The following is an 18,905-nucleotide window of genomic DNA, read 5'->3' as shown; positions in this document are numbered from 1 at the left end:
TTTAACATTTCAGTTTCTGCCATGCGCTGTGATAATTCGTCCAAAGCTTTATCAAGCTGTTCTCGATGTGTTGGCGCCTTTGCCATTTTAAAAATTTTTCAATTTTGAATTTTGATGTTTATTTTATAAAATTAACAAATAATTTTTTGTGGTCATCTAAAAAGTTAAGTATCAAGAGAAATTGTCTCACCTTTACGTCTCTAGTCTTCCGAACTTCGCAGAATCCTGGTCAACGAGCACCAAATTGACTTGTACGATGTAAGCCAATGACGAAAACTTGTCTGCGTTTTCAAAAGTTTATTAAAGAAATCCAATTTATAATTTTCTTCGTGATCGTATAGTTTTTAGAATTAATCTGAAATATGTTCAGAATAGACCAATACACTTCTTATACAACTGTTCAAAGGATCCGTCCAATATAAAAAGAATTTAAGACTGAACTCCAAATATTAAATAAATAAAAGTCCAAAAGAATGATTCCCAGAATAATAAAAAGCCAAAGAAGTGTGATAGTTCGAGAACAAAACCGGGAATACTCTTTTCTGAATAAAACAGGGTATTTTGTGCTCAGTGGGTATCCATGGTCCCGGATATAAAAATGCATTTCATTGGCTAATTCACCATCACTAACCACCTACGCTTTGTCCGTAGGTCTGTCCGTTGACCTATGAACCCCAACATGGCACCACCCTCGAATATGGATAAATACATGTTACTAATATTTATGGGCTCAGTCCTCATCTCTGCACCACAGGAGTTCTAGCCTTAAGCTCTTTTACTTACTTACTTCAAAGTTCCCAATTTTATTGTTCTTAGTCAAAACTCTTAATGATACCATTGTATTTCCGTTCAAATTTTATTACTTACTATCGATGGGCTTGATTGGTCTATTCGGATCAATTCCATTACAAAATGATCTAACAAATTATAGTACATTTGAACAACACCAAAATCCAATTTGTTTTGACAAGATAATAATTGTTTACAAAATAAAGTCCTCTTTCCAATTATAAAGTCACCGAATTTGCGTCACTAATAATATACATTCTGATTTAATAAACTTTTATATCATTTTACCTTCACTGCTAATAACTAAAAATGATTATGATATTAATATTGTCTAAGTTTAAAATGTTCAAACAATATGTCTGTGCTAAACCCTATAGGTTTACACTAAACTTCATAAGAAACTTCATTTGCAGACAGAGGCGGTCAATGTGACAAATTAAAATAATGCTTTGAATTTTCTTCAGGAGGAAAGCTATTTAATCACAAGGGACTCATAGCAGCATTCCAGTTTACAATGGGAACATTTCAGCAGTACAATCTCTCTTTGCCAATGTATTCTAATATAAAGTAAGGAATCTACCCCACCACCCTATTCTCCAAACCAGGGGACATAGAGAAACAAACTTAGCACCAAAACATGTCTTTATGCCTATTAAACTATCATACCAAATTTGATCTTAACTGGGCAACTATTGAAAAAGTTATTAGGAAAAAAAACAGAAAATTTGTGAGCCGAAGAATGACAGATGGACAGACAGAGTGTTTACTATTTGGCACCCGCAAATCCTTGCGGGGCCCTAATAATCGGATTCTGAAAAATTATACTTTCTCTGGCAGCCCCCAATGAGCCTACTCTTTTTCGAACTCCAAACAAACCATCAGGTTGTCCTCCTTGACACAGGGAAAAAAATGACAAATTATTCTGTAAATACCAGATGTCCGATTTCAAATGATATTCGTTAATTCTACAAAGTTAAAAAAATATTAACTGATAAAAGATAAAATTTATCGAAGATTAAAACCTGATATTGTTACGCAGTGTTTTAAACCTAAAGCAGTGTCATTCCTTGTCTTAAACTCAGTTATGACAAATCTTAATTCCAAATATCAAAATCCTGCAAATTATCTATGAATTCCAAATCAAGTTTCACATGGTACGTTTGTCATCTACACAGCATTCTATGAGCTTCTAATTTGTAGCACCTTCTTTAGGCTTGAACATTGTTTCAAATTCGAGCACATTTGATTTGATTTTTTCCCAAATTTTCTGCATTTTGACATTTTTTATAATAGCATCCTCATCCTCTCTTCTTAAGGTCAGTTTTTCAATGGAATTAAGATCATTGAGATATTTTTTCCCAGTGAAGGTTTCCAATCTTTGGCAGATATCTGACATCATTGACCAGGTGTCATCGAATTCTGTCTGAGAGATGGAGGCTGAACTCACGTGCGCAGTCAATCTATTTCGTATTGACCTAATTCTCTCAATATCGTCTCCTACAGTCACCTCTCCTGCTGCCGGCTCTTTTCCCCATCCTCCTTTTGTTGGTTTTGGGATAATTAAACAAATGATTCTTATCATCTTGTATGTTAATGAAATATCAAATTCCTCATATCCAGCATTCTTAGCTTTTTTCAGAAGATCTTCTTGGTCCGGATTAAACTTCAGATCTCTTCTATTTTTGTTTGATAATAAATTCACCTTGTTCTCAATATCAGATGCGGGAATTCCTGATTCTAGAATATCTCTGTATGCTTTATTTAACACAACATTTGTACACATAAATCTTAGTCTTCTACAGAGCATTCTATAAACTCTCAATTTGTAACAACTTCATTAGGCTCATCATTGTTTCTTATTATTTAAGAGTTGACTTGATTGTGTCCAGAATTTCTTGCATTTTAGCGACATTTTTTATAATCTCATCGTTATCTTCCTTTCTCAAGGTTAGGTTTTTAATCTCATTAAGTTTTTCGAGGTACGTCTTTCCAGTGAAGGTTTCCAGTCTTTGGCAGATATCTGACATCATTGACCAGGTGTCATCGAATTCTGTCTGAGAGATGGAGGCTGAACTCACATGCGCAGTCAATCTATTTCGTATTGACCTAATTCTCTCAATATCGTCACCCACAGTCACCTCTCCTACTGCCGGCTCTTTTCCCCATTCTCCTTTTGTTGGTTTAGGGATAGTTAAACAAATGTTTCGTATCATCTTGTAAGTAAATGAAATATCAAAGTCCTTATATCCAGAATTCTTAGCTGTTTTCAATAGATCTTCTTGGTCTGGGTTCAACTTCAGATCTCTTCTCTTTTTTGTTGATAATGAATTCACCTTGCTCTCAATATAGCAGGGAGGAACTTCTGATTCAAGAATATCTCTGTATGTCTTATTCAACACATCGTTTGTAGCCATGCCAAGTTTTGCAAATCTAGACCGGCCTTCTAGGTTTTGTCCAGAGGCCACAGGAGTACTGGAATCACTGGTCTCTCTCTAAAACAAAAATAGGAAAAGTGAACCAAACTTAGCTAAAATACATAATAATAATTAATAAAGATCAAAATTCATACATATTATTCCACATATATTAATTAAAGCTAAACCAAATGCAAGAAGAGTTTGGCATTGTTTTTAAATTCCATGGTGACTATCTCAAAGGGTCAACTTTGAGACCAAAGAAGGGTAAAAATGATGAAAAAGATTTTAATCTACCAGTACATTTCATCAAGTTGGTGACATTATATTAATTTCCAACATTAGGACTAAGGTGAAATAAAAGAATTATTTGAACAGAATCATATTTCACTCAGATTCTGTAAAACCTTGATATCGATACCATGAGACAATGCACAGTTATTTTCAAAATTTCATAAAGTCATACGGAGTTTGTGATGTGTTGATTCAAGCAACATAGTAGACATGCTCTTAATTCATCAACTTCTTCTTCAGAAGAATTGTTTGTACAAAGAATATGCTCTTGCGTATTGTATTAAGTATGAGATATAAAAATTAGGGAAGTTGACTGCGAGTTCATCAGGTTTATAATAATACATATTTAAAAGTTTAATGCTAGACTGTCATTGCTCTCCTTTTCCAATATAATATGTACATGAATATCAATATGAAGTAGTTGTGTCATACTGCGTGGTGTCTTTTTTCACTTATTTTAAAACACACTTTTTTGGAAACTGTCGTTGGAATTTGTGGATTTCTTGTTTGCTGAAAATGTATCATAAATTATTCATGAATTAGTATCATACTTCATGTAACAATTAATTTAGGTATCAACAGAAAATCTCATGGAATTCCTGAAATGTAAGGTTTTCAATTGGTGTGCATTTTTTTATCCAAACAACAGACATGTTTTCCTATGAAACTGAGGACAGATAAGGCTGAAAATGTAGCGAAATCTCACTATACACTGAACAGTGATATACCAATACTATAGCGGAATTTACGTTTCCCTCCAACCTGATGAAGTATATCTTATAGTATTTCTACATTAAAAATCATGGACATGAATGTATGTTTTTTATGTTAATGTGCAAATGACTTAAAGTAAGTCCAAATCATAACACACCCTCGGGTCATAAGCATTTTTCTGAAAGTGATTTTAACTTTGACAGATGATCTTGCTTTAAAATCAAGGCACACCTGTAAGCAGTCTTATTGTAAAGTATTGACTTCTATTGTCATTTCATTTTTTTTTTGTAATTGGCATATTTTTTTTTACATTATATGCTGAAAATAAATATTTAGATATACCAACAGACAGACAGATGGACAGGATTCCAAAATACCCTTTAATTTTTTGTTTGCCGGGGGGGGGGGATAAAGATTAAATATAGTTACCTTTTCCCAGAATCGTAGAGTGGTTTCTACATTTATCACATGTTTCTCTCGAAGTTGACACTTGCACTGAATTTCTTTAGCCTTTATTGCGGAGAGCTCACTTGCTAGGGTAAAAGATAAATCTTTCTCATTACAAATAACAAATTGACATTTGTATCCTTTGTGGAATATTTTTGTGTCAATAAATGTTTCTGTCAATTTTTCTATGGCTTTTTCAATGGAGCCCCCAATTTCGTTTGATACTCCTTTGTCTACTGTCAATGGTTTGATTCTGTACACTTGAAATTGAATATCGTCATTACATATGCCAACAACAACAGTGTGTTCATTGTGATCAAACACTGCTGCCGTTTGATAAAGACATGGACATCCTTCATGATCTTCATCTTTTGCAACACTCCATCTTAGAGAACTTATGCAGTATGCTACCAGTCTGTAGAACACAAACATGGCAAAGGAAGTGAATCGATAGCACAAAATGGATGAGCATTCCCATTTATCTTCACAGAAGTCAGCTTTGAACTGCTTTTTGTTCATACATGGGACATACCATGACATGCCATCTTCTGATACAGCTTCATCTGCATTCAAATGTACAAGCATTTGAAGTTTCTCCATGTACGGCATAATTTCACTTTTATGTGTCAAGTATAAAGGTTCATCTTTCCACAAAGCATTTATCACTTTATCTTTGAGTTCCCCCGTTTTGTTAAAGGATTTCCATTCTCTTATTAATTTCCTTTGACAATCTTTATTGATGTGGTTTTCATCAGCAATTATCTTGCTGAAAGCATTAGCAAACCACTGAATATCTAGTATAACATGTTCCTTCAATTCCACTTCTTCAAAATTCAGAAGAAGGCCACTGTCATGGAAACATTTTAAAAATTTGGTCATTTCTTCATCACCTTTGATTTGGTATTCATAAGGAAGAGATGAGTTGAGCTTCCAGATTTCACTCAGAGACAAAACCTTCCAGCCTCCTTCATACAATAACTGCTCCATTAGAGCCCACGAAGAAGGCAATTCAACTTTTGTATTGTTTTCATCTGTGAATAGTTCCACTATGGACTTTTTCATTGACTCTAGTATTTCCTTGGTATTATCATTAAGTGTCTTCAGACCTACAGCATATTCCCGATCATTCAGAGACTCACTTAACCAATCTCTGTCCTCCTCTGGTACAGCTTTCCAAAACTCCCTAAAATACTTCTCTATTTCCTGAAGAAGGAAACAATGTTAGCATGAAGATATTTTTATACTGATTGTGTACCATGATTATAAAACTGTAATACTATATTATGTGTTGATGTTTGAAAAATCTGGAATTACTGGTATTTCAGCAGTACAATTTGTACATTATACAAGAGGCCCATGGGCCCATGGGCCACATCGCTCTCCTGAGGAGCTTTGATCATTATGTCTTTTAACAGTTTTAACAGTTTTAACAGATTTGCCCCTTGTAATACATATTGTGACCCCACCCCATCCCACTGATGATAATTTAGACAATTTGAAATCTTCACTTTTCTGGCCCAGTCGTTCTTCAGAAGTTTTCCTATATATTTCTATGTAAAACTTTGATTCCCCATTGTGGCCCAGCCTTACTCTTTGGGTCATGATTTGGACAGTTAAGAATCTACACTATCCCATTATGCTTTCACATAAGATTCTGCTTTTCTGGCCCAGTGGTTCTTGAGTAGCAGATTTTAATGATTTTTCCTATTTATGTTTATGTAATCTTCGATTCCCCATTGTGGCCCTGCCCTATCACCCAAGGTCATGATTGAAAGAATTTAGAATCTACACTACCTCAGGATGCTTCCACTTAAGTTTTAGCTTTTATAGACCATTGGTTCTTGAGTAAAAAATATTAAGATTTTTCTGTATATTTCTATGTAAAATTTTTTATTTCCCTTGTGGCCCCGCCCAACCCCAGGGGGTCATGATTTGAACTATTTAGAATATGCACTACCCCTGAATACTTCCATATAAGTTTCAACTTTCTGCCCTAGTTGTTCTTGAGAAGATTTTTAAAGATTTTTCCTATATACAGTCAAACTTGTTTTAAGAGGCTACCTTTGGGAAGTCTGAAAACTGGTTACCTAAGACAGATGGAATCTTATTCCAGTTTGCACTCGAAAAAGGACATTTGGTCGATAAATAAACAACATTTAGCACTGTAGATTAATTAATTAATCATAATTAAACAGTTCAATTTCACATAAGCTTTGTTTGTGTGTATATAATAATTAAAGCTCATTTAAAGAGAATGTTAAAGAATTTGAAATGTTTAAGGTTTTGTGCATGTTTCTGTTCCTACATATTAGTTAAACAGGTCTGGACGATTTCTAAATATGGAAGTCAAGAACGATAACCGAAAGTTGCTGTTAATACACAGAATAAACAAGGCACTAATCCCTCTGACAAATCAGATAACAGCATTTAGACAAACCCATGAGAGAATAAATAAAACCCGTGGTTTTAAAGTTTTTTGCTCAAAAGATTTTTTAGAACAAACTTTTTGTAAACTTTACGCGCATTTATGAATAAAATAATATATATGACAATTCTACTGAGAACAAACACGATTTAAAAGCTTGGAATACGTTTTAAGTGGGATAAAAAAAATCTGTCTCTAGGAGTTAGCAATCCCAAGTTGAAGTGGCTGACTGAGACTAGTGATCTTAATCTTTTAGATTATGTGTCTGATTTCAAAGAAAAACTTTACAATGCTTGTAAATTAGCACAAGAAAATTTGAAGAGTTCTCAGATGAAAATGAAAATGTGGTATGACAAAGATGCCAGAAATAGGGTTTTTAAACCAGGTGATAAGGTTCTTGTGTTTTTACCTATTCCTGCTCATCCTTTACAGGCCAGATTTTATGGCCCTAATGAAATTGAAAGAAAGATCAGTGATGTAAACTATGTAGTTAAGACATATATGAGAAACGGGTTTGTCACATTAACATGTTAAAAGAGTATTTTGAAAGGTGTGAACGAAATTCTGTAAAACCAGTTTCCACTTTAGCCAAGTCTCTGTTCAAAATTGTATTGAAAGTGATACGAGTGTAGAAATTTCTGAGAAAGATTGTAATCAGAGTGTCCGCTTGAAAAACTCAGAAATTTTAGCTGATTTTGATGCCAAACTTGGACATTTGAACATTCACCAAAAAGAACAAGTTAAAAAATATATACATGTATCATCAAATCTTCTCGGATGTTCCAAAGAAAACTAATGCAGCTTTTCATGATGTTATAGTCGGCGACGCCCTGCCTATCAAACAACATCCGTACCAATAAAATTGCAGTACCTAGGAAGGGAAGTGCAGTATATGTTGGACAATGACATTGTTGAACCTAGTAAAAGTAATATACCATGTATTCTGGAAAATGTTATAATTATGTAACTTGATAAAAATTATGTTACCAAAACTGATTCATATCCTATACCTAGAATCGATGACTGTATTGACAACATTGGAAACGCGAAATTTGTCAGTAAATTTGACCTGTTGAAAGGCTACTGGCAAGTACCTAAAAAAAAGCAAAAGAAATATCTGCTTTTGCTACACCAGATGTTTAAAAAAGTAATGCCTTTTGGCATGAAAACGCACCGGCTACATTCCAAAAATGATTCACTCCCTTCTTCAAGACCTCGAGATGATTTGTTGATGTCATCATATACAGCGACACATGGGACGAACATCTTTTTGAGTGCTTTATTTGACATATTAACAAAAGCAAACTTAACTGTGAACCTTATCTTTTTGTCATGCCTATGTAGAGTATTTAGGTCATAAAGTAGGTCAAGGTGTGGCTAAAAATGCTATTACAAATTTCCTGATACCTACAAACAAGAAAGAGTTAATGAGATTTTTGGGCATGGCTGGGTTTTACAGAAAATTTTGTCCAAATTTTTCCTCAGTTGTAAGTCCACTTACAAATCTTTTACAAAAGAGGATTAACTTTGAATGGACAAAGGACTGTGAAAAATCATTTCATAAAATCAAATCTGTCCTTATGAACAACCCAGTTCTGTCAACTCTAGATTTTTCTAAGCAGTTAAAGCTTACTGTTGATGCTATTGTTGGAAAAAATTTCTTTTACAGTGCCAATCAGTCTGTTGGGGGAGGATTTGAGTGGCTGCTGGCCGCGTTACACAGGTGGCCGTTTATTCCAGTTAAATATATAGTAAAAATCATCGGGGGTGGCCGCTGAGACAAGTTTGACTGTATTTCTTTGTAAACCTTTGATTTTTAAAGATTTTTCCTATATATATCTTTGTAAAACTTTGATTCCATATTCTGGCCCCGCCTAACCCCAGGGGGTCATGATTTGTTCAATTTATAATTTAAACTACCCAAGATGCTTCCACATAAGTTTAAGCTTTTCTGGCCAAGTGGTTCTTGAGAAGAAGATTTTCCAAGTTTTTTCCTATTTTTTTTTCGATGTAAAACTTTGATTTCCCACTGTGGCCCTTTCCCCGGGGATCATGATTTGAACAATTTAGAATTTACTCTACCCTAGGATGCTTCCACATAAGTTTAAGCTTTTCTTGGCCAGTGGTTCTTGAAAAGAAGATTTTCAAAGATTCTTCCGATAAATTTCTATGTAAACCATTGATTCCCCATTCTGCTCCAAGGGGTCATGATTTCTACAATCTACACTATCCCAGGATGCTTTCAAAAAATCTTATGCTTTTCTGCTTAGTGGTTCTTGAGAAGAATTTTTTTTGTAATGTCCCCACCCTATTTTTGTCTTTTCTTGATTATCTCCCCTTGTGAGGTGACTTGGCCCTTCATTTTAACAATTTAAATTCCCCTTTACCCAAGGATGCTTTGTACCAAGTTTGGTCAAAATTTTGAGTAAACTGCATCCTTGATTACAGATAAAACTGTAAATTTGGTATCAATTGTTAGCTCACCTGAGCCGAAGGCTCAAGTGAGCTTTTCTAATCACACTTTGTCCGGCGTCCGTCTGTCCATCTGTCTGTAGACTTTTCAACATTTTCGACTTCTTCTCAAAAGCCGCTGGGCCAATTTCAACAAAACTTGCCACAAAGTATCCTTGGGTGAAGCGAATTCAAGTTTGTTCAAATGAAGGGCCACGCCCTCATTCAAAGGGAGATAATTGGGAATGAATGAAAATTTGGAGGCATATTCTAAAAATCATCTCAAGAATCACTGTGCCAGGAAAGATGAAAATTATGGGTAAACATCCTCAGGTAGTGTAGATTCAAGTGTATTCAAATCAATACCCCCAGAGGTAGGACGTAGCCAAAATGGCCGACCAAAGTCTTACATACAAATATATAGGAACATTCTTTAAAAATCTTCTTCTCAAGAATGACAAAGCCATAATTCATCATATTTATATGGAAGCATGCTCAAGTAGTGTAGATTCAAATTTGTTCAAATCATGACCCCAAGGGATAGGGCGGGGCCAAAATGGCCGACCAAAGTTTTTAAAGATATAATCGGAAAATTCTTTAAAATCATTTTATAAAAAAAGCAAATCCATGATTGGTCATGGGACTAACTTTCGGATTTAAACTTTGTAATAAAAAGCCATTTTCTTCCTTTTTCCTAACCTAAGTGCGCAAGTTAGCGATGTGGCCCATAGGCCTCTTGTTGTATATCTTTTCACGTTACAATGGATGTAAAGCAGACGAAAGATATTTTTTCTGGTAAAGTACTACATATTTTGTGTTTTTCCAAATGTTTGCCTTTTTAAAAATTGTCAGATGTATTTTGATATTAATTTAGTTATCTTTAGTTAATACAAAACGGTTACCGTTTTAGAGATCGTACGAGCGTTGATCCAAAAGTAATGTCACGGTGTCCTAATATTTTAAATTTGGCGTCATATTATCAAATGCAATATACCAAAAGATGCACAAATATAATCTATTTATCACTGAAATTTAAATTTAATAATGATTATTTGAATTAGTTTTATAAAAGTTTAAAATATAGAGCATAGGGGGTGTCGCCGCGTCACAATGGAACATCACGTTTTAAAGTGTATATTTCTTAAAATGAAAAAGACAAACACATTACCGGTAATAAGATTCTCAAAAAAACACCTAATCTCCCAATTCATTTAAAACACTCAATTATCGTCATTTTCTAGTCTTTAATTAAAAATTAAATGACAGCATTGGTATTTGTGATGATAAACATTGTTGTTTTACTCTGTTGAATTGAACAAAAGGATTGTCAAAATCTGAAAAAAGGAGATGTAATAATGAATAAAGAATGTAAATAATAGATATCTTAATACATGTTGATGGTTTCAGCAATTTTGGGAGGGTGATTGGTCACTGAATGATCAACAGAGGACAAGAAGACCGAAGGGAAGAGATTGGACGGAAACGTTTAATGGTGTCTGACGTTGTCAAAAAAGACAGATGTATAGAGTGGCATGTAAATTTTTTAATTTGTTTTGCGCAACTGTTCAAAATAATCGACAGAGGGCTTAATTATGAAGAGTGAATGTATAATGGTACCAAATATTCTTAAGGTCAGATGAGACGTTCCTCAATATCTGCTTTGTATATCTTTGTAATATATGAAAAATACCGTATAAGTAGAATTTTTAGCGAGGATCTAATTTTGGCATTATTAGCGAGGGCGCTGAGATCGCTAAAATTAAATATCGCTAATAATAAATTGCATTTTATTTGTAATAGCTTCTTTAATGTGACATTTTAAAATCGCTAAAATAACATCTCGCTAAAAATAAATTACCAGTTTTTAAGGACAAATCGCTAAATTTGCGTCTCGCTAAAATTTCCACTTATACGGTATTCAAAATTTTAATTACATTCTGATTTCTAAACCAGTTTCTAAACGTCTTTCAAAAAATCCAGACATTTAAACATTTGAAATTCGAAAATTATTTTTATACCCCAAAGGATTATATAAGAAAAACTGCCCCTGGTATCTTGCAGAAATGGCTGGTAAGGTACTTACTTTTAATGAAACGAAGGGAAAATGCTTAAAAGTTTGACGGTGCATATCCGTCATATGAGGTTTTATTTAGGTGCAGCGACTACCATGAACGCATATCGTTTCAAATCCGATATTTTGGAAACTGAAGCATGCATCATATTCCCTTGAATTTTTCAGGTCTGATTTCAAATAAATAAAGCTTCCATCATGTATAATTTTGTTGTTTTACATTGATTTATAGCAATTTTATCAAGGTTGTGACATTACTTTAGATCAACCCTCGTATGTTCATCATTTATCATCACCGTGACAAGAATAATACATTAAACTAATTTTCTGTATCTAATCAAATAGCTACTCCAGCATGCTACAGACTTACTGCGAAATGCTTTTGATTTGCTGCTACTAAAATCCCAAATGGAAAGAAAAGTAGGTTTGGCCATGCTGTTCTTTACCCGATTTCCCCCTTGAAATAAGTTATTTTGACCCCACCCTACCCATCTGTCAATGAAAGTCATAATTTGGAAACTTTACAATCTACGCTACCCAATAATGCTTTCACATACGTTTCAGCTTTCCTTACCCAGTGATTCTTGAGAAGGATATTTTTAAAAAATTTTCCTATAAATATTTCTATATAAAACTTCAATTTCAAATTATGGCCCCGACCTCAAGGGTCATCGAAAGCAAGTCTGGTAGTAGACATCCCTAGATGCTTCATCCATGCAAGTTTTATCCGGGTAGGGCCAAACGTTTCTTGGAGATAGACCTGCTCAAAAAACTTGAATTTGGTCACAAATAAAAAAATATAGGTCAGATCCAGCCTTGTTAGCAGGTTTGGTGATGTCCATCCCTAGATGCATCATCTATGCAAGTTTAGTCCGGGTAGGGCTTATAATTACTAGGAAATGGACCTGCACCAAAACCTTCGGCTTGGTCAAACATTTGGTAAATTTAGGTCAGATCCAGCATCTGAAGCATGTCTTGTAGTGCCCATCCCTAGATACAAGATCCATGCAAGTTTGGTCCTTGTAGGGCTAATAGTTCCTTTGGAATAATGGACCTGCTCCAAAAACTTTAACCTGGTCACCCCTCTGGAAAATGCAAGTCAAATCCAGCATTTGAAGCAAGTGTGATAGTGTCCATTCCTAGATGCATTATCTATGCAAGTCTTGCCCCTGTATATGCAATTTTGCAAAAACAAGAACTTAATACAAGAGGATCTTGGGGCATAACACTTACCTCATTTCTAGTGCTTTATCAGGTTTTTTATGAACTTTAATCTCCTATTGTGGCCCCCCTACCCCTAAGAACCAAGATTCAAAGAAATTAGAATTAACACACACTACTGTGGTTTCATCAATATTCGTTGAGCACCAATTTTCGTGGATTTCGTTGTTGAGCAAATCCACGAATTTAAATGTTCATATAATTACAAAAATGACATTCAATTGTATATGCAATGCTTTTGTCCAAGAAATTATGTATCCTCGAAACTTTCTGTTGAACAAAATCCACGAAAATTGATGCCAACGAATATTGATGAAACCACAGTATCTCAGGAAGCTTTCTTACAAGTTTAAATTTTATCTGGCACAAAGGACCTTTTTTGATGATAATTTTTTGGTGACTTCTTATGACTTCTCCCTTGTTTCCCTTGTTTATCTCCCCTTGGAAGAAAGAATTGTCCGTCTTCACACCCTATTACAGGCAAATGGGACAACAGACAACAGAGTTATTTTTTGCTATGACAGAGAACTTAATGATATGTTTTTGACTTTTTGTCATTGTGTTTTCCAGTTTTGGCCTTACCTTAAACTATAATTCTGTTGAATACAAAATTATGATTTTGTATAAAAACAAAACAAGACGCCCATGGGACTTATAGGTCACCTGAGCATTTTGCAACAACTTATGCAACAGTGATTGCATTTGATTCATGTTTTAAGCCAACTGCTATGGCATTCACAATTTTGAAAGAGGCACCATTGATCATCATAAAAATACACTTTAAGTTAGCTGTTGCTTTGTTTGTTTACTTAATACCCATACAGAGGGTAGGGGAACATTGCATTTCAACTAATCAGTAATTTTCAGCAAAAATCAGTAGTGCCCTACCACATATGAACCCCTAACCCTTAGGCCTTGCTATTTGATTAACACCAAGGAGCAAGATTTCAAACCATAAATTCATTATCAGTATATAAGTATACCCCCCTCTATGGTACCCCTGACCTTGGGCCTTGAAATTCACAATTCTGGAAGATCAGGGCCATTGTCCATCATAACTATAAAGGTAGTTCATCTACTTAATACCCTGGAGCAGAGAAGAACATTTTCAAAGATTCAATGTATTTTCACTATATAATCAATAGAGCCCCGCCATAACACCAGAACCCCTGACCCTGGGGCCATAAAATTCACAATTTTGAAAGAAGCACTTTTGTTCATCATAAATTTGTACTTAGTTAGTTTATTAAATTTCTAGGAGCAGAGAAGAAAATTTTCACAGAGTTCATGTATTTTCACTATACAACTTATAGCCCCGCCCTTACACTAGAGCCCCATGACCCTGGGGCCTAAAATTCTTAATTTAGGTAGAGGCACTCTTGCTCATGATAACTATGCACTTAGTTAATTTAATACCCAGGAGCAGAGAAGATTTTCAAAAAATTCATGTATTCACAATATAATCAATAGAGCCCTGCCCTTAAACCCCAAAACCCCTGACCCTGGGGCCATAAAATTCACAATTTTGGTAGAGGCACTGTTGCTCATGGTAACTATGCACTTAATTAGTTTATTTGATACCCAGGAGCAGAGAAAAAGATTTTCAAAGAATTCATGTATTTTCACAATATAATCAATAGAGCCTCGCCCTAACACCAGAACCCCTGACCTTGGGCCTTGAAATTCAAAATTTTGGTAGAGGCACTTTTGCTCATTATTACTATGTACTTAATTAGTTTATTTAAAACCCAGGGGCAGAGAAGAAGATTTTCAAAGAATTCATGTATTTTCACTTTATATATAATCAATAGAGCCTCGCCCTAACACCAGAACCCCAGACCCTGGGGCCATAAAATTCAAAATTTTGGTAGACTTCTTGCTCATCATAACTATGTACTTAGTTGGTTTATTTAATACCCAGGAGCAGTGAGGAAAATTTTCAAAGAAATAATTCATTTTCACAACCTGCTTATTTAGCCCCACCCTAGCACTAGAAGTCTAGAACCCTTGAACCCAGGGCCATGAATTTCACAATTTTGGTAAATGACTCATTGCTGATTACAATCATGCAAACAGTTTGACTGCTTGATGTACAGGAGTAAAAAAGAAGATTATGAAAGATTGCATTAATTTTAGTGGTTTTGGCCCCACCCCTCATGCCAGGGGGGGCAGGGATCATGAAATTTACAACTTTTGTTCACCTTCAAACATTGATGCTTTGTGCCCAATTTGATCAAAATTGGTTCAGTGGTTGCAGAGAAGAAGCTGAAAAGGTTCAAATGTTAACATACAAATGCACGACGACGGACGAAAACATATAACAATAGGTCACCTGAGTTTTCTCAGATGACCGAATAAGAACAGAATAAAGTTAAAGAACAAGGTATGGGTTAAGGTAAAGTTTTGAAACTGGTTTAAATATTAGTTAAATAAATGACTCAGTCAGATAAATCAGGAAAGAATATGGCATGAAGGTTTACCATTCTGCAAAAATTGCGTCATAAATGTGAAGCATTTTTCTATTTTCAAAAAAAGTCTCAAAATGGCACATTTCAAGGGTGATTTTCCCTTAGAAAACAGTGTCCACAGCCGTCGCCTGCATCAATTTTTTGATATTTTGTGCAAAATTTAATAACAAATCACATATCTCAAGATCTTTGTGGCGAGGCTTGTGAACAATGTTATCTGAAAAAAAATTACTTTGAAAATTGGTGTCTTCTGCAACTTTTTAAGAAAATTCAGGAAAATGCACATGACATGATAATAAGCATTTAAAAGCACGTTGGAAAATGACTTGTATAATTTTTCTGCATTGAATTTCAATCATTTAAAAAGCATGAGTTTTCAACTTTTACACCAGTTTCATTTTTTAGAAAATCACAGGGCAAAATTTGTATGGAAACCATACCTTCTTCTTTCAATTTTTGTTCAAGGAAAAAACATGGTCATACTGAGCTCACATTATTAAAATGATTAAAACTGGGGGTTTGAAAATTTGAAATATGCTAAAGCAAAAGATGCTTTGTGCAAAGCACACACTTAAGAAGTAAAAAATAAGAAATTTTATAAAAAGAAAAAATAATATTACAAAGACTGATGAACATTCTCAGGTTTTGGGTGATCCATAAAGCTCACTTCAGTTTTCAGCTCAGGTAAGCCAACAATATACTGTAGAAGTACATTTTTCGCGTGGTATTAATTAACACTATGTGGTCACAAATTTTCCGTGGAAATTTGTCAAAGCGTACTTTTTATAAATGTTAGGCATTAATAACAGTCTAGGAAATCTGAGTAATTTTCTACTCGCAGTTAAACAGAAATTGAGATTCCGTGGAATTATGACCCCGTGGAAAAAAAGTACCTCTACAGTAAAAGACATGAATTATTATACCTATTTTGCCCATAGTCATTGACATAAATGGAAACCAATTCCTTTTGTAAAGACTGTAACCAATCCTATAACCCTATAGGCCATACATTTTTCTTGTTATAATTTGTATTTCTTAAGTACTGTAAATGACTTTTTATTCGCGAAAACTTTATTTTCGCGTAATTACGAGAGACAGTGTGCTTGGCAAAAATTAATTCTCGTGTATAATAGCATTTCTTAAGATTATATAGAGCAATAACCACAATTCATGAAAATTTTGTTTCGCTAATCAAAAGTCAACTACTATCTCGTGAAAATAAGGTGTCGCGAAAATTATGTTATCTACAGTATGGCTTTAATTGTTCATTCTTACGATAGGTTGGAGATCTGTTTATTCCTTTATAATTCTCATTTCTACAAGCCAGAATACTTACATCTTTAGATTTTTTCTCGGTGTGTGTGACAACAAGAAACAGTGGTGCCTTTTTGCCTCCAAATGTCTTGATTGAGGTTATCCAAAACTTCAAGTAGTCTAAAAGAAACAAAGGTATGCAAGACTAAAGGAACAAATAAAGCATAATAATAAAACTAGACTCTATAATGAGACTGTAGCTTTACTGGTTAGTATTTATAGCAACGGAAAAGAAAAGTAGCACTTTGTTTTAAATTCTTGCAACAGCAATAAATATAATGAATATTTCTAAGTGTTTTGTCTATATGTAGTGATGGGGAATCGGAAAAAAATCAGAATCGATTATCGGTAATAATCGGCTGGGCATAATCGATTAATAATCGATTATAATCGAAATTTAGAACTTTAATGAAATTAATATAGAAAATTTAAAACTTATTCAGATTTCTGTCAGACTTTTACAAAAAAATCTTTTACTTACATAAAATATTCAAAAATGTGAATTGAAATTTCTTTTTTAAAAAGTGAAAAATAATATTTTGTTTACTTTAAACAATATAGGACTATTAAAAACAGAATGGGAATTATTTTTTTTATAAAGTGCATGCAATGGGTATTTTACTGATATTAGTCCCACCTTTCATTTAATACATGTATTTATTTCTTAAAATTAGCTTTAATTAGTTAAAATTACAAGTTTTAAAAGTAGTTATCCAGAAGTAAGACTTGAATTTCTGATTATAATTACGTTTAAAGATTGACTAGACTAATTATATTTTCCTTTGTATGGTAAAACCTGGCAATATCACCGTTTCCTGGTTTTAGTCTGACCCCATATTTAATCATGGCGGTTAAAGTATCAACAAGACACGGAATCCTTCCATGTTTTCAACATTCATCACTACTTTTATGCTCTTTGCACTTGGATTTGGTAATAAAATTAAAGTATGACAATTTTATTTTTTGTTAGCGATGTCGGGGACATTTATTTTATAATCGATTAGTAGCATCGAACAGCTTCTAACGAACGACAATCGATTGTCGGCGACAATCGTTCCATCACTATCTATATGTGTGCAATGTTATATTGAAATCAGACCAAAATTGTAGGAGGAGTAGCATTCTAAAAATATTTCACAGAAATTTCTATCTTTAGTAAACATTGCAACACTATTCATCGAAATCAAAATCCTGTATAAAGAATTATGTATCATAGTGCAGTCCACGTGTTCCAAGTTATACTGTAATCAGCCAAAACCTCAGGGAGGAGTAGCGTTTTGAAAATGTTTTTACAGACGGACAGACAACTAACTAGACAGACAGACGGACAGAAGACGGATACCTTACTTTTGCATAATCTTTTACGGTGTCTGATCAGTAAAGCTAAAAACAAACAGGTTTGTCTGATAAGAGTAAGATCTACAGCCTTTTACTTACAACCATGAAACAAGAGGCCCATAGGCCATATCGCTCACCTGAGAAGCTTTGACCATTCTGTTCTTTACCAGATTTCCCCCTTGTTATACATAATGCATTCCCACCCTACCCCACTGATCATAATTTAGACATTTTGAAATCTACACTACCCCATGATCCTTCCATGGGCACATATGTTTCAGCTTTTTTGGCCCAGTAGTTCCTGAAAAGAAGATTTTCAAAGATTTTTCCTATATATTTCTATGTAAAACTTTGATTCCCTATAATGGCCCCGCCTCTCCCCCGGGGGTCATGATTCCTACAATTTAGAATTTACACTACCCCAGAATGCTTCCACATAAGCTTCACTTTTTCTGGCCCAGTGGTTCTTGAGAAGAAGATTTTCAAAGATTTTTTCTATATATTTCTATATAAAACTTTGATTCCCCATTGTGGCCCCGCTCTTCCCCCGGGGGTCATTATTTGAAAAATTTAGAATCTACATTATACCAGGATGCTTCCACATAAGTTTCAGCTTTTCTGGACCAGTGGTTCTTGAGAAGAAGATTTTCAAAGATTTTTTCTATATATTTCTATATAAAACTTTGACACCCCAATGTGGCCCCGCCCTTCCCCCGGGGGTCATGATTTGAACATTTTAGAATCTACATTACACCAAGATGCTTCCACATAAGTTTCAGCTTTTCTGGCCCAGTGGTTCTTGAGAAGAATATTTTCAAAGATTTTTCCTATATATTTCTATTTAAAACTTTGATTCCCAATTGTGGCCCCACCCTTCCCCCGTGGGTCATTATTTGAACAATTTAGAATCTACATTATACCAATTTAGAATCTACATTATACCAAGATGCTTCCACATA

At 34.3% G+C, this 18,905-nt stretch overlaps 1 protein-coding gene across 17 annotated transcripts in view; it reads right to left on the bottom strand.

Moving 5' to 3' along the window:
- Window positions 1-2,429: 2,429 nt before the first annotated feature.
- Window positions 2,430-18,905, bottom strand: part of LOC134271882 (uncharacterized) — a 44,086-nt gene continuing 27,610 nt past the window's right edge. For all 17 annotated transcript variants that reach the window (XM_062754102.1, XM_062754104.1, XM_062754107.1 and 14 more), the window contains 3 exons: window positions 16,631-16,728; window positions 4,641-5,861; window positions 2,430-3,281 (listed from right to left, as the gene is read on the bottom strand). In XM_062754102.1, the coding sequence (XP_062610086.1) occupies window positions 2,649-3,281; window positions 4,641-5,861; window positions 16,631-16,728 (1,952 nt within the window). In that variant the 3' untranslated portion in view covers window positions 2,430-2,648. The remainder of the gene's footprint in view (window positions 3,282-4,640; window positions 5,862-16,630; window positions 16,729-18,905) is intronic.

The sequence above is a fragment of the Saccostrea cucullata genome, unplaced genomic scaffold (genome assembly GCF_032062105.1).
Source record: "Saccostrea cucullata isolate Sc308-1 unplaced genomic scaffold, CSIRO_AGI_Scuc_v1 ctg1462, whole genome shotgun sequence".
NCBI classification, from domain to species: domain Eukaryota; kingdom Metazoa; phylum Mollusca; class Bivalvia; order Ostreida; family Ostreidae; genus Saccostrea; species Saccostrea cuccullata.
The sequence above is the reverse complement of the archived record's forward strand: the minus strand, read 5'-3'. Positions and strand labels throughout refer to the sequence as shown.